The sequence below is a fragment of the Onychostruthus taczanowskii genome, unplaced genomic scaffold (genome assembly GCF_017590055.1).
Source record: "Onychostruthus taczanowskii isolate IOZ18803 unplaced genomic scaffold, ASM1759005v1 scaffold45, whole genome shotgun sequence".
Classification (NCBI taxonomy): Eukaryota; Metazoa; Chordata; class Aves; order Passeriformes; family Passeridae; genus Onychostruthus; species Onychostruthus taczanowskii.
The window spans coordinates 7270829-7287479 of NW_024502014.1; the positions used below are offsets into that span (position 1 = coordinate 7270829).

Genomic DNA, 16651 nt, shown 5'->3' on the forward strand with positions numbered 1-16651 from the left:
AAAGTGAGAGATAGGGAGGAGGTACAGGCAAAATCCCACTTATTTCCATCTCTTTTATTTGTACAACACGTACACCCTCATCCCCTGAGTTCAATGCAATAACTGGAATAACCCCTCACCACTTTGAAGCTGATACTGGTGATCTCCTGCAGAGATTGCCTCAGGGTCTCCAGCCATTCCTTCTCCCCCTGAGGATCCTCCTGGGTGCCAATCACATAGATGTCGTGAGGGATGTAGTCAGCAGTGTCATCACGGGTCCTCCCCTGCCCCTTGGAGAGGAACCAGGAGGTGATCTTCTTTGGGGCTGGGGCTGCACCTTTTATTAAGACATCAAATACCAGAGGAAGTCAGAGCATGTCCTGTCAAAACCAGGATGAAGATAACACATGGGGACACAAATGATGGGCTTCATATCTCATATCACTTTTGTATCAGCCAGGGCACACAATTCTAAGATGACAATGATGTTACCCCCACCTGAGTCACTGAGAAAGAAGTGATTCTGCTTTGACCACCTTCCTCTTGATCAGTTTTCCAAGGTGAAGGCTAGCCAGGAGTACAGGGAGCTGTACTCTTCCTGCCTACCACTGCCTTGACCTTATTCCTTAAGGATGGCCAAACACAGACAGCTCAGCCCACAGCAGCTGAACCAGGCTGCTGTCCCAAAAGGGAGAAAAATAACCTATATTCCACTGTCCTCAACCACACCTTGTCCCCTTCTCTAAGTACCACAGACACTCAGCTGTCTTCCCAGGCTGGACATGAACCGTCCCTAGTCAAATGAGAGCAGCTGATGTGCAGTTTTGTCACAGCATATGTAGCAGTTGAGACGGCCATGATACACAGAGCATCACCATACAATTTCAGAAATCTTCAACCCTTATGGAATAACAACATATCACTTCAGAAGGCTGCAAGTGTCTGTCCTTCTTGTTCTTTAGCCCAACCTTTTATACACCTCATGTTGATGCACTGCCCCGTGTGCCCTCTGCTGCCTTGGTGGTTGGTCAGTGCACCTGGGCACTCCATGGCTCATTGCTTTCAATGCTGTTCACCTGCATTTCACAGCTGTGCCCACTGGGGATGAGGCTCAGCCACAGCCCCACTCCCAATTACCACCAATTACTCTGTGTGGAATTGCTGCTGTCCTTTCTGCAAGGTGGACGATGATGTGCACTGCTGCACCAGCTTGGTGCCAGCTACAATTCCCTGTCACTTGAGCAATCCTTCAGAACCCCACACAGAGAGTCTGGAGCTCATCGTGCCAACTCCAGCTGAGCACACCTTTAGGCACTGTCTGAAGGAGTGCCCATGGCAGAAGGGAGCCCATACCCATATTCCAGGTGCCAATGAAGATGGTAATCATATCAGGCTCTGGTTGCTCTGAGTGTTTATTCTTCATCTGCTGCAAAAGCTGGCAGAACCCTTCTCTCTTCTAGACAGGGAAGAGCAGAGAAAATTAATGAGATACTTAACTCCTCTAACATGACCTCTTGAAAAACCTGCTGAACCAGGAAATTCCCAGCACACTTGAAGGGCAGATTAGCTCTGCACTATCCTGAAACCTTCCAAGAGGCTGCCTTTCCTGTGGTGCTTTTTTAGGCATTTAGCTTCTGCATTGCTTTAACAAATGCTGAGATGATCAGAAAAAAATCTTTTCTTCTGTCTTTGTCTATAAGAACCTTTTCACAGTGGCCATCTGGACTCCTTGCTTCTCTTCAGTGCTTGCTCTATCCTCCTTCCTCAGTGATAGCACTGAGGAAGGAGGATAGAGCAAGCACTGAAGAGAAGCAAGGAGCCAAGTATCTCCCTTTAGACAGTAAACATGCTCATTTTCTGCATGTTTCCAGAACAAAGGAGAAATTTATTTTTTGCTAAGGCAGCTACTGTCTTTCAACAGTTCCACTTTCTACCAAGGAATGCCCCATGTTCCACTCCCACCCATGGTTTCCTGCTCCAGGCTGGCAGGAAACCATGTACATACCTTGGAATCAGAAAAAATATATTCCTTCCTCTGTGTTTTTTCTTTTTCTGTTTCCAGAACAATAACCAGCTTGTTTGGAACCTTCTGGGACTTGATGAGCTGCAAGACTGAATACAGGCTGGGTATTACAAGCTGCAGTCACTGAAATAAGGGTCCCACCAAAATGAACACAACTCTGCTCAAAGGCTTGGGATTTCCATAGTCTTTTCTGTCTGTGCAGTTTGCCTTGCAGACCTGCATTTTAAAGTTGCTTAATCCTCTTCCCAATAGGAACAGATTTGGACTCCAAGTGAAGAGGACCCTCAAGACTCTTCTGCTTGGAGCTGTTTTCCATCCCAAGCCTGGCAATGTGAAATGAAGCCTTAACTTTGTGCAGGCAATCCCCCTGTATCCTGAGCCAGCCTACATGTGTTCCTTCCCCATCTGTGAAAGAGGATGTAGAACCTCATTTGGTGGTAAAGGTGATTCCTCCCATCTAAAATAGCAGCTAATTATTATGAACACCAGGTGGAGAAAGCCATGCATGAAAGCTCATCTTTTCAATTACTGCCAGCAACAGGTTGATTTTCTAGCAGGAAAGAGCCCAAGGGTATAATCTACTCTCTCACAAATGTCTTTGCCTCAACTTCAGTGAGCTGCCTGTTCAGCAAGAAAACAGAAAAAAAGGAAGTTGTTTGAATCAGGCAATCACAGACAAAACTGGTGTTGCTCATGATGAGAGATGTCGATTTACGTACAAAAAAATCAAGGGAAACTCACTGAAAAATGTTACTGAAACTGAATGTCTGGCTTTTTACCGTCAAAAATCATCACAGAAGTCAGCATGTTTCTGCAGAATGTTGGGGGTTTTTTCAAGTGGCATTGCTTTTCAGAACAAAAGTGGTTCTATTGCAACCAGCTCTGTGGGGTATCTTCTACCAAAACCTGCTCCCTCGCAGTGCTGATTCCAGTGTCTTCATTTAGACCTGGAGATTTGGTCTAAAACAATCTGTGAAAGCTGATTATCTCAGTACAGAGATATCTGTGTCTTGCTGACTGGTGCTCATGCATCACCCAGGACCTAGCAGAATTCCCAGAGCCTAGTTCAGCATTTGTGACATTAAGCTGACATCTTACTTTTCTTGTGGGTATAAAACTTGTCTTCTGGACCATCCTTAGATCTCTTGATAATCAGCTTTCCCATTTCCACATCCACTTTGAGTTGCATTTTTGAGAAAATTCCTAGGGAGTCAGTTTTCACCTAGTGGAATACAGAGAGGTTTTCCATGAGGGACCTTCTACACTTCAGTCACATGTATTACAAATGCAGCACTTCCCTCAATTCCTGAGCACATATCATTATGCCAGTCTCACCAGACATCTCTTAGGCATTTTCATTATGCCAAAGAGCACCCAGGAATAGCTGTTATCTCTGTGGCAGCACAGCTAACTTCCCAGGAGCTGAGGTACTGACATAAATCTGTATTATTGTCCTTCCACCTTATGATCTGCATTGCTAAAGGAGTAAATTTACCTCAAAAGTGACGGGAGGGATAAGAGAGCGCCGGTGTGTTGAATCAGGACCTTCAATCAACAGTGTTTTCACCTGTAAAATAATTATGTGCAATTTATTGCATTTGGTGATTCTGTACTACACTGAGAGTAATGAAATCAGAACAAAGAAATCTTACTGTGACAGAGCACTGCACTGAGGATGAACATGAAACAAACTAGAGGCAAAGGAGGACAAGAAGATGATATAAAATAGCTTGAAAACTCTACCTTTTCTTCAATAGAAGACAGCAAAGAAATCAGCTGGTTGAGTTTCAATACAATATTGACTGGACTTGCTTCACCAGGCATCTGAAACAACAGCACAGGAACAAAAAGAGAGAGAGTGATGGGTGATTACCAAGCCCACAGAGCACAGCCTGGAGTGCAAGCCCAGGAACACCCCACACAGGCCAAGGAGCAGCTCTTGTACCTCTGCCACTCTGATCTGCAGTGAGCACCACGAGAGCATGGAATATGCAGAAGTGTGGGAGGCTGGAAGGACAAATCTGCAAATGTGTTCCATAGGGTCGAGGCAGCTGGTCATGCATGGGAGTCAGTTTGCTGCTGGGGGCAAGCTCACGTGACCAAGCCTGGGGTTCAACATACAAAAGTCCTAGACTTTTGGTTTTCTGTCAGGGAGAGGAAAGTCATGGGGACTTAAGTGGGCTTGGGAAAATGAAGGACAGTGAAACATCCTGGAGTGAGGTTTATGGAAAAAGAAATGCGTAGTGCCAGCCCACATTCTGAGGGAGGATGGGGAGGTAGGGGTCCTCAGGCAGTTTGTGGCACTTTCCTCTAGGACAGGAAGGGGGAGCAGGTGGAGAGGGCTATGGGATAAGTGACACTGTGAGATAGAACTCATTGTGTGCCCTCTGCACTGCAGCACAATGAGGCTAAAGAGAATAGAAGTGGCGTGTGCCCACCTGCACCCCACTGGCCATGGCTGCACACCAGAGCCATCCCTGCCCCCACTGACAGCCACCCACACACCTGTCCTGCTCTTCCCACCTCCCAGCCCCCTTACCTGGGAGCGCTGGTGGGCACCGGGATGCAGCTGCTGCTCAAACACCTTCTGGATGGACTCCAGAGATGGGAGAGTCCTTGAGGCCTCACTGGGAACACAGACATGGCACAGGTCTAAGGCTGTGGCTGGCTCCCTGGCTGTGTTCACACTTGGACAAAGCCACACAGACGAGATGACAGGCACACATTCACACTGGGCACATGTCCACAAGGGGCCTGCCCTCGCCATGTGCCCCCTGAGTTGTGGCATGCATGATGGCAGCAAATCCCAGCTGCCTGGTGACATGGTCAAGAGGGCAGTGTGAGTCACACAGCTGACTATGCCTTGCAAACCTGGAACATGGCCGTACTGGCTGCTCCTTGGGTTTTGCTTTGGAGGTTCTAACTTCCTAAATCTCCCCAGAAAGGTATCCCAGTCTGAGCAAAACCTGAAGATATGGTGTACAAGCAGCATCAACACAACTATGCCAACTCGTAGATCCAAGTGCACTCAAATGCCTCAGAGCCCAGCACAGTCTGGTGCCTCTGAGTGCTCTGTGGGAGCAGCTCAGTTCTGTACAGGGCCTGTGCAGCTGCTGAGGCTGCTGAGGACAGTGCTGGGGACTCCGTATGAAGAGGAAACTAATTCACATATTTCATCTCACATGACAAAGAGGGGCCAGGCACAGCAAGGGGGTAGAAGAAGCAGCCCTTGATCCCCTGAGCAGAACCTTTACAGGTAACAATGCCATTCCTCCAGTGCTTCCCAGTGAGATTCCACAGGATGCTCATTTGTTGAAACTCTGCTGTGTGAATTTGGCACAGAAGCTGCATGCTGATAATGACAATACTGATCCTGGCAAGAGCAGCCAGGGAGCACAGGTCAAAAGGAAGGTGATGGTGGTGAGCAGCACTAGGATGCTTGCACTGTGTCTAGTCAACTGTGGATATTAATGATTTCCCTTACTTTCCTAAGTCTGAATAGAGTGGATTTTATTTCATCTTTGTTAGGGAATGTGCTCCAAAGCAAAAGCATGCCTGCCTGAAGATATTTCTCTAGATGTTGAACCAAGGATGACTAATTGCCCAAATTAAACATTCATGTTTGACATTTCAGTCTAAAAGACTTGCTGTGGGACACACAGGAGTACAAGGCACTTGCAGGAATCTGGTTCTGCTAATTTTATTCCTCCAATGCCACTATTCAGCTCTGGATCACCTAGGGCCAGTGTCAGTGCGAACAGTTCTGCCCCCAAACCCAAGAGTCCCATTGATTTCTGCAGCCATGGAGTCAGACCCCAGGAGGCTGCAAGCAGTTGCAGGAACACTGGGGGAAGTTTAGTTTGAGAAGATTGAAAAGATATTTACTGTGATGTGCAGGCCATCTCTTGAAAACATAGCAGCAGCTGCTTTAAGCAACTCAGGAGTGATTTCTCATGGGAAAACTGCCCTCTGTTTACAGTGCAACATGTAGGCTGTGTGTGAGGAGGAGGAGAAACAGCTCCTGTGGGCGTTCAAGCCCACTAAAACCACAGGGTGGTTTTAATTACATTTGTAACTTCTTTTGTTTTCTTCTCTTGACAGTATAAATACCTTTAGTGATCTTCATTGAAGTGTCAGAAACCTGTGTGTCCACATGCTGTTGCACAAGTGCTGGCATCACAAGTGCTTGAAAAACTGCCTTAAAAACTCTGTGTGCAAATTATCTGTTGAGGGAGAATAAACAAGAATATGCAGAGCAGCAACTGATGACCAAATGATGGCTTCAGACAGTAGCAGATTGAATAGACCACTGTTGATGTTTTTCACTGGAAGTTGAAAAAATCCCCTTGCATGGGTAGTCCCAGCTCTCTCTGAGTCAGCTTTCCAATGGCTGAAGGATTCCCCTGGCCAAGGAAACTCTTGTATGGCAACTTCTTTAGCATGGAAAGCCTCACAAAGGTACCCATTAGCCTTACAGGTCTTGGTTTTGTTTGTGTATTTCCAGTGTAAGATCTGCCAGAGGGAGTGGCCTCTCCCTGGGGTGCCTGTTCCTGGTCCCCCAGGCTCTAATAAGGAGATGTGCCATGGCTGTCCTGACCCCTTGGCCGCTGCCAGTCCTAAAAGGTAGTGGTAGCAGTAGCAGCAGAGTTAAAACCAGCTTTCCCAGTTTCTGATGAAAACTGAGGTCCAGGCCTTACTAAATTAATCAGGGATAATGGGTGAGGGAAGAGCTCACAAGCTTTGCACTCTGGTCTGCTGCGCTTGAGCTTCTTGGCCAGATGTGCATCCTGCCCATGGCCAATACCTGAACTGCCAAAGGCACAGACTGTTCACAAACAGTTCCTCTCCCAGCCCCACTGCTCACTATAAGCTCTTTCCTTCTCCTGAGCACTGAGCAGCTCCAGTACTGTCCCCTCTTCTTTGCTGACCTTGGCAGCCACCACCCACCCACAGCCTGGGGTCACAGCACGTGGCTGAGGAGCAAAGGGCACTGGATGCTCCTTTCTCACAGTGACTGCAGCGTGTCTGAGCCTGACCCTGAGAGATGGCGCCGCTGAGCTCTGCGAGGTGAGGGGAAGCCAGAACAAAGATCATAAAGCCCTCACACTCACAGCACGCCTGTGTGGCTCCTCAGCAGCTGGGCCAGCCCAGCCACGACGAGTCTGTGTGCACACTCCTAACCCTCAGCGCTGCCTGGAAATTCAGAGGAGCTTCAGCTCCACTGCAAGAGATCTGCTGTGCTGATTAACAACTCTGTGGTTTTTGTTTTGTTTTTTAACCTATTCTCAAATAGTGTGAAAATAATGGAATTGAACATTAAAAGAAGACACCAAGAAGCAGCCTAGGAATAACCTGTACTTTCAGCTGGAATTCCCTGCACAGCTGAAGGAAGCTCAGGGAAATAAAACCTAAATTTAGGGAATGCCACTGACAAAATCTGAGTTCAGAGGTCACATAGGGGAAGTGAAAGGAATGAAAGGGATTTGTCTTTACAAACAAACTGTGGTTCTGCTGATTAATAAAACTAGATACTGAGAGATAAAAGAAACAATGGGAAGAATTCCACTGATTGATGAAAGGAATGAAAGGGATTTGTCTTTACAGACAAACTGTGAGTCTGCTGATAAAGGCAGATACTGAGAGATGAAGGAAGCAATAGGAGGAACCAGGAATTCCATAGGAATTCCACTGATTGACACAAGGAAAAGAAAAGGGGGGGTAGATATTAGAAGGGGGCATGTATTAAGCAATTCAGGAAGTCTGTACTTCTCAAGTACCTCAGCCAATGGGGAAAGAGAGAGGGAAATGCAGCTGGGAAATTAGGATAAAAAGGAGGCTGCATCCTCTAACAATTTGAGAGACCCTAGGGGAATGGTCCATGGCCTCTCCCTTTATTCAAATAAAGTAATAGGACTCCTCTGTCTCCTTTTTCGACATAAACCTCTGGTGTTTGTGGATTAATTTTCTTGACTGAAGTAATCTTAAACCCTAGACAACCTCAGAGATTAAGTGTAAAACAGTAGGACACCCTAGCATCTGATTATTAGCCAGCTGAAGATAAGCAAGTAGTTTGGTTGGATGGTAGGGATCCACGAGACAATGTGAATAGAGGGGGAGAAGCTCCTCAATGAGACCTGAAGGAGACACAGTCTGTAAATTTGGACTGTCATGTCAAAATTCAGAAGGCAGCTCCAACAAACCAAAATAATGTCGGTATGGGGAGAAAATATTGGGTAGAACAGCGTGAGGACATATATTTCCATAGCTATGTGAAGTCACCAGAGGGACAGAAGACAAGTCCTTGTCCTTTGCTGGGTTTGTGGTACGGTGTCCTGTCTTGAGGATGGTTTTTATCACATATCCTTTTTTTGTTTTGTCTGGGGTGGCCGCAGACCTCCCCCTAAAGTGTTTTTGCTACACTTTGTTTGCCACCCCGGGTGCGCTGCCTCTGCCGTTCCAGCCGCGGCCCGCGGTTCCTGCCGCCGCCATTTCCCCGTCCCCCGGCTGCCCCTGCGGGGGTGCGAGGGAAGCCCCTTTGCCCTCTCTGCCGCCGTCACCACGGGCAGAGCGGGGCCGAGCCCGCGCCACAGCGCCCCCTGCAGGTGCGGGGGAATCATCGCCCTGCCCTGCCCGGCCGGGAGCCAGCAGCGCCTCTGCTGGCTGTGACCGGAACTGCACCCAAGGGGAAAGCGCAGCCCAGAGACAGCTGGGACTGAGTCTCTGGTTTTGTTTGTTGTTGCTGCCCTTAGCTTGTCTTGTTTTATATATATATATATATAAAAGAATATGCAAGAATATATATATATTCTAGTAAAGAACTGTTATTCCTTTTCTCGAATCTTTGCCTGAGAGCTCTTTAATTTCAAAGTTAAATAACTTGGAGGAAAGGGGATCATATTTTCCATTCTAAGGAAGGTTCCTGCCTTCCTTGGCAGACACCTGTTTTTCAAACCAAGATATGTCCCTACATTCAGCAGGCTCCCACCAGCAGCAGAACTCACCCAGCTCTGCTTTAGGATGCCACTTTGCAATGTCCAGTCACCATAAATACTACAGAAAATCCAGAAATGTTAAAGATGTCCTGGCAGTTGAGGGAATTGTAGCCTTGCTGGATCTCTTTTCTTTCATTTCTCCACATGCATTTAGGAGGAATAGGGTTGTGAAACCCAGATAAACTTAGGTAGAATAAGAAGTTGGAAATGAGAGAAACCAAACATGATTACAACAGCAGCACCAGAGGTATTTTAGTAACACAAGACTCTCACTTGTGATTTCATTTGATTTGAGCTTCCACTGTTCAGGTTTATTCTTAGCTGGCCACCTGGGTCTCCCCTCCCATGTGTGTAGAGAAGCAAAATGCTCAGGCAGGGTGCAGAAGGGCAGCTCTTGGAGCAATCTGTCCTCACAGGGCTTGTCTGTGGGCAGCTGGCTTCGAGGAGAAGAGGATCAGGCCAGCAGCACAACCAGCTTCACCTCTGCATACACCAGAGAGAAGGGTATGGCAAGCCATGGAGAGAAGTGTGGAAATACGTGCCCCCTGCTACAGAGTGCTCCAAGAGCTCTGCACAAGTTTGGGCTGGTCCCTTTGCTTACAATCAGCAAGGGGGAAATAACATCCTTCCACCAGAGAAGGAGGGAGCTCTGCCATGTTCTAGCACCCTCTCAGAGTTTTTCTATTTGTGACACGGAAGGTCTCCAAACAGGAAAGGTAAAATTTGGAGAGTCAAGAATCTAGGCTTGTTCCTTTTTTCATTTCAGCTGGCCTTCACCAGCATCAGTGGAATCACTCCAAGTTCACAGTGCATTAGTGGGAAGGAAAATCAGTGTTTAAAATCTAGTTATACACTAATTTGTGCTTGTTTCCATAAATGGCTTGTGCTTGACAATCCTGTGGGTGTCATTTATGCATTACCAAATTATGCAGTTAATCGGTTAGTACATTTTTTGTTTTGTTTCTTTCTAAACAAAGCATAAAATATAATACTCTGCTCTCTGAAACCCCCTAGAAGAAAACTTGATTGTCAGAGCTGTCTCTTCTATATGGATTTCATATCTTTGGATCAGAATCACAGGTCATGGCATCTAAATATACTAGTTTTGAGGGCAAAGCAATTTCCTATGCCAGAAATGAGGGTTCTCAATGCATGCACATGGAACCTTTGTTAGACTACAGTGTTATGGCATTACATTCTGAAAACCAGCTTCTAGTTACCTGAAGAGTCCTTTGCAAAGAGCTGTAAGTAATTTCTTCAGTTGAGGAAGATTGTTTGAGCCAGTCTGCACCATCTCAAAGTCACTGATGATGTGAACTCGCAGGTAATCCTGGATGAGTTTAAGATGCTCATCAGAGACACTGTGAAGTAAACAGACAGGTCAAAAGCCAGCTCTTCTCTGTACTACCAAATATCAAACAGCTTTCTTATTCTTCTCAAATTCCCACTGTTTAGGCACATGGCTAATAAACCAAGTTCTGTCAGATATTACTCATCCTTTATATTAGAAAACTATACCTCAGTGGAGAAAGTGTATGGGTGATTTTAATAATTCAGAAATGTATTTTTTCTAGAGAACATCTGGACTGTAAACAGCAGTCAATGCACTGTTGATCTGATTCTGTTCTTTATTTGGTAGTACAAATGAGGAGTAATCTTGTTGAATCAAACAGATCCTCAGCTGTTCCAAACACAGAGGCCCAGCAAGCACAGAACTGGGCTGAAGGCTGGTTCAGCAGCCCTGTCACTTGTCCTTCTTTACCTGCTTGTGTCCTGGTACTGCAGTCGCTGGAGTAGTGTCTCAGAAAGGGACAGTTTATTCACGTCTGCCACCCGTGAGTTTTCGGGGAGAGAAGAAACCTCCTTTGTCTCACTGCTTGGCAGTGCCATGAGGATGTTGCGTGGGGGCAGGACAGGAGGTGTGGGTACCAGATCTAGCAAGAAGGAAAGGAAAGGCACAGTCATTCCAGCACAGAAATTGGAACTCTTGTCCCTCACCCAGGCAGGGCAGAGCCCACCCTGCAGGTGCAGTCTTTGCAGAAGCCATCTCTTCCAACAGGTCTGTGGAGGGATGTCAGAGCTGGGAAGCTCAGGGCTCAGCACTGGCCCGGCTGTGTTTCCAGGGATGGCAATGGTGTGAGAGCAGCGGGATGAAGGGTCAGGCTTGAACCTCACGTGCAGGCAGCACATGCCTCTGCCTCTGTCTCTGCCTGCAGTGAACCCCAGCCGGTTTTGACTCTCCCATTTGCACAGCAGCTGTGAAGGTTAATTTGTTAAGTTGAATATAATGCTTAGAGAACATAGCATGTGTACCTCACCCATGTCATTCCCCTTATCATGGGGATCTGCTGCTGAGGCAGAATGTATGGAGGAACATGATGGAAGGAGCACCAGAAACTCCTAATGGAAAAAGTGAATGGCAAAATAAGCAGAGATGGAGAAAAGAGGCCCCATGACCCAGTGCATAGGGGCTGAATATCCTGCCTTGTCTTGTGGACATTGAGTTGGAAGGAAAAAGGATTTTTCTGCTGCTCATCATATCTCCCTCTCCTGGGAGAAGAGTGGGTTCATCTCCACTGATCCCAACCATGGTTACCTTTCTTTTCATACCAATTGCTCCAACAGCTTGTTATACATGTTGTATTGTAGCAGGTTGAGTTGTGAGGTTTTGTTTGGTTATTTCCTAATGGTGGAATTTGCATTACAAAAATACCCCTAGGACTGACCCATTGCTTCTGGGCCGCTGCTGTGATTCAGAGCCACCACAGCACTGAGCCATGGGTGGGTAATCTGCAGGGTGCTCATCTTCCACCTCTGTAGTTTCACATTTCAGATGATAAGACATCTGTACGCCCTACATGGCTCCACCATGATAGCACAAAGTGCCTTAACAAAACTAAATTCTGTACATGGACAGCCCAGACCCAGTACTAATCTCTCTTCATCTGAAGGCTCTTAGTCTTGGATACAACTTCATTCCCTGCTGCTTGCCTCTCTCTGTGTTATTTTTGCTGTAGTTCCCTCCCCAGCCCTGGGAGCTGGAGACTCAGTACAACTGGCCAAAAGCCAGGAACATCTTTCCTGAGCAGCTTTGCAAAATTTTGTTCTATTTCTTCCAGAAAATTGCATACCAAAATCTTCCAGCTCCTGTTAGATATACAGTGGGTTCCATCAAAGGGTTACACAGACTCTGGGTTGCACAGGGACATGAGTCTGCCCTAGTTCACAGGGCCTGTCTGTGTGTCCCAGGGATTGTGTCCTTCAGACAAGTTTGATTGCAGTGCTTATCATTTCCAGACAGACATTACACAGGACAGGAAGGATGGCTCTGTGGACATGACCTTCCTCTAGGAGAACTATGACATACCCAAGGGGTGATCCAGGAAAAATCTAAGAAATTATCTGAGACCAGTGAGTGCCAGGAACCCACAGTGGCATTGATATAAAATAGTTGGGGTGATGCCAATCACACCTCTTCATCTGTACATGGAGTTAGACTGTTTGCCACTGCCAGAGCCATTCCCTCTGCTTTGGACTGTCAAAAATCCTCTAGAGAAGAGCAGCTGAGGGTTTCAGATGCCCCTCAGCAGCTGCAGGTGCATGGCACAGCAGAGAAATGTGCTTCAAGCCCCGAGGGAGCATCTCTGTTTTGAGACAGGCCCTACAGATGCAAGACAAGGACAGGATGCAGAGGTTTGGGAAATGGCTGGACATAAACAGTTGGAGTCCAGATAAGGACACCAGATTAACCACCCCCTCACCAGATGCAGTATACTTCCACAGAGGGTCTCAGTGTATTCCCTCAGTGAGCTAAACTGATGTTCCAGGTGCTGTACCACAGAAGACAGGAGGGCTCACTGCAGCAGGCCTTGCCAGCTCAGGCCTCTCTATGCTCTGCTCTGTTTCATGGCACAACATGTTCTAATCTCCTGCCTGCACTGCTTATCAAGAGGTATGAGTCAAGGGTCTGCATCACCAAGTCACATCATGGGTTTCTTACCAGTGTCCTCCTCCAGTTCATCAGCAGCCTCCTCCTCTTCCCGCGGCACTGGATATTTGAGGTGCCATACCAGACCCATGTTCTCCTTCTTGTAATACTCTATCAGTTCCTCCAGGTTCTGAAAATACCTCACAGGAACACCCTCTGATGCCTGAAACAAAACACAGAGGCAGTCATGGCATGGGACTTCCTACCACACAAACATTGCTCCTTGCAGAAGGAAAAACAAAGCCATAGAGAGAGGAAAAAGCCACTGCTGCTGCCCAGAAGAGAACTTGCCCTGGTCTTGCTGTCCATCTGACCACAGGCTCTATGCAGAACAAGCAAACACATAAGCTCACACATTCATTCCAGCCAGAGTCAGCATAGATACCAACCTCAAAGACTCACTGAAGCCAAATGGAAGAGCTCTCTCACTGGGTTCAGGGTGATTGGCTTCACAGCAAAGGAAGATTTTAAAACCAAATAATTCTCCCAGATTAATCTTTGTATTCTCTCTTTTACTGAGCACAAATCCCCTAGACTGTGTTACATTTTGTGGTATCCAGGAAGATTTTTCTGTGAAATTGCAAGGTAAACATGGCTAAATTCAGACGTTAGCATCCCTTCCAGGATTCAAAGGCTCAGAACTGGGTTCAAATGAAACAAGGTGCCGCACACACAGAAATGCTGGGATGGAGGTTTAGAGAGTGGCAAGGACTGCAAACACACATGGCATGACACTGTGTGTGCCAGCTGAATTCTGTGACCAAACCTGTCTCAAGCACACCCTGGCCATTAATCTCAGCAAATGGTTACCCACAGAGGCCAAACACAGGGATAAGGTTTTAGAGGTGTTCAGAGCCAAAGCTTCAGGGTAATTATATCCACACATTGGCATAGTGACTCTGCCAGCAGGAACAGCTGCTATCCCTGCAGCTCTGCCCCCTTGCTTCATCCACAGACCGTACCAAAGACAGACATGGTCTCTCATGGCTCAGTACAGACCTGACTAAGGGAAAGGACTCTGCATCACCTTCCAAACTGCGCTGAAGTACCATCCAATACCAAGGCTACAGCAACACACAACCAAAGCTCTTATCCCTCTCCTTGGGGCACCCTCTTCCTGGCAGGGTGCTCCTTCTGGACAAAAGGTTTTCCCACAGAAACCAAACCAAGAAGACCCTGTCTATATCTGCCATAAAAGATCAAGAAGTGGGGGCAGAATGGTAGCGAGCAGTTGTTTTCCATCCCCACAAGGCTGTTGTTCTTGACCTAAAAGATCAGCATTGGGAATTCACAACTGGGCAATCCAAAGGAAGACCTGATCACCCCAATGGCAGGTTTGACTGGCACTGTTTTGCATGCATAAAACTAGATTTTGCATAGGAAACATGGTTAATTAGTAAGGAATTAAAGCTGTGACTCTAATTTGACATAACGTGTTACACAGACATTCTGCCTCTGACTAACAGGCAGGGTATTTAAATTCATTTTGGGATTGCAATGATTGCTGGTAAAAAGTAACACATACAGAGTTTCAATACATGTTTGAACAAGCTTATTTACTTGTCATTCGTTTTTGTTCGATTTCTTATTCTCTGTGAACTTTTTTGTTTGAAAGGCGAATGTAGAAAATCCAAGAAATTTAACAGGCAAGATGTGAGCAAAAACCACAGCAGAACACAGGAAAATGTCTTCAGAGACTCGTAGCACCAACAAGATTTCTTTTTAACTTTTCCTAAATAATAAAGTCTCAGGCTAGAAATTAGGACAGCGTTTTCAATAGTGAACTGCATTTGAAGTCATCAGTGCCCTCAGGCCTGCCATTAAAAATACCTTTCATTTTTAGCTACACCTGAATGTCTTTAAAGGCTCAGCAAAGCACATTTTCACAACAGACATGGGTGATGTTTCTGAGAGCTCTGCCTGTAAAGCCTCCTTTTCTGTCTTGCACATAACTGCATTAAACAAGATTTATTATTCTCATACACTGGAAAATGTCATGTTCAGCATGAAGGCAATGCTTGGGCAAACACTGGATTATATTTTTGTGAGGCCCAAGATGTTAAAACAAATCATTGGTTAAAACGTCTCATGATCCTACCCAGTATAGGCCAAATCTTGCTCTTCTAGAGCAGCACAGACTCTGCACATTCAGAATGACTTCTCATTTACGCCAATTAATGCAAATAGCATCTGGGTCCTCCCAGACTCTTCTGCTTCTTGGTGCCAAGTGTGAACGTTGGGAATCGGGAAAACCATAGAGAAAGAACAGTTCTAGTCCATCGTATGAAAGGATCCTGAAGTCACAGTGCTGCACTGGAACAGACCTGGAATAGTTCAACCAGTGTTCCATGCTTTTCTCTTCATCTTTCAAGCAGTACCTTCTTCTCTGAAATCCCCATTTTTGCGATTAATTGTTCATTGTCCAGCACCCCCCCAGCAGCCCAGAGGGCACTGTTAGCTCTGGTGGCGGGTGGCAGCACACTCAGTCTCTGTGACCTGCCCACGGCAGTGTTACCCACACTTCACCCTCTGGATTACCCTGCCTGGGCAGCCTTCTGCCCACCTGCAGCCCCCATAGACAGGCTGAAGCTCATGAGGAACAGGGCTTGGGGTGGCTTGTTTTACCCTAAGCTACTCCAAAGGGCACCTGGGAAAAGGCATCAGCCCCATCAGAGCACACACAGAGACCCTAAAACACAACAAGGACAAACAGGGTCAGGGTTTGCCATGTGCATCCCTGTAGAAGAAAAGCTTTGCTGTTGGTGCTCTCTCACCTCTGCAATCACTGCAGCCTACTCTTCTCCTCCTCTTTCCAAACTCCTCCTTCACTTTCCTTTGCTACTTCACCACCTGCCTGCTTCCCCTGATCTCCCCTGACTGTGCCTGAAGGCCCCTGTCCTGTTACTGCACAGCATCCCTGCCACCCTCAGTGCCCAAACACTGTCTTCTCAGCCTTGTTCTGCCCCTCAGCTCCTGCTCTCCCAGGGTGCCTGCAGAAGGACAGACAGCCATAAGCAGCACTTTTAAGGCCAAATGGAGTCTTGATAGAAGTGGTAGGAAAGGCTGAATTAGCACTTTTTGCTGCCAAGGATAGTTCAGCCTCTGAAACCATCCTGGTCTCTGTAGTAAGCAGAAGAAGGAGCATTTTGCAACAGGCCTCCTTCCTCTAACTCACTGCATGGTCCAAAACCTGTGTTTCAGCCCAAATTCCCCGGCATGGCCATCAGCCCTAGCTCTCGTGCAGCCTGGCTGGGTGCACACATGAGCAGAGAGGCCCTGCTGTTACACATCCCTTCTACTCTGTTGACTTGGCCCACTGCACCCAGTCACCTTTCTTGATGAAGCTCCCCTTCTGAACCCTCAAGGATAAGTGGAACTTGTGGCCATGTCAAGAAGCTGGGCTTTGTATGCATCTGAATCCAGATGCTCATTCCCAAAGAGAAGCAGCCTCCATTCTAGCAGTGCCAGCTCCTCTGGCAGCCCACCTTCCCCAAGTCCAAGAAAAAGGACCAACTCCCCATGGCACACAATAAAATAAAGGACAGAATTTCATATTTTAAGACAGAATTCAGCAAAGTACTGAACATGTGGCCCAGGCAGCTGCACAGAGATAGGTGAGAGCTGAAGTAAGAAAATGGGGAAGTGTCAGGGTCAGGAGCTCCAATCAGC

The 16651-nt window shown here is 46.9% G+C and overlaps 1 protein-coding gene across 2 annotated transcripts in view; it reads right to left on the bottom strand.

Annotated features, from left to right (window-relative positions):
* The window catches only part of INPP5D (inositol polyphosphate-5-phosphatase D), a 53940-nt gene that overhangs the window by 15187 nt on the left and 22102 nt on the right, over nucleotides 1-16651 (bottom strand). For both annotated transcript variants that reach the window (XM_041414368.1, XM_041414367.1), the window contains exons 3-12: nucleotides 12995-13145; nucleotides 10757-10928; nucleotides 10215-10355; nucleotides 4542-4629; nucleotides 3746-3826; nucleotides 3498-3569; nucleotides 3101-3224; nucleotides 1985-2091; nucleotides 1333-1435; nucleotides 120-316 (exon numbers count right to left, since the gene is read on the bottom strand). In XM_041414368.1, the coding sequence (XP_041270302.1) occupies nucleotides 120-316; nucleotides 1333-1435; nucleotides 1985-2091; nucleotides 3101-3224; nucleotides 3498-3569; nucleotides 3746-3826; nucleotides 4542-4629; nucleotides 10215-10355; nucleotides 10757-10928; nucleotides 12995-13145 (1236 nt within the window). The remainder of the gene's footprint in view (nucleotides 1-119; nucleotides 317-1332; nucleotides 1436-1984; nucleotides 2092-3100; nucleotides 3225-3497; nucleotides 3570-3745; nucleotides 3827-4541; nucleotides 4630-10214; nucleotides 10356-10756; nucleotides 10929-12994; nucleotides 13146-16651) is intronic.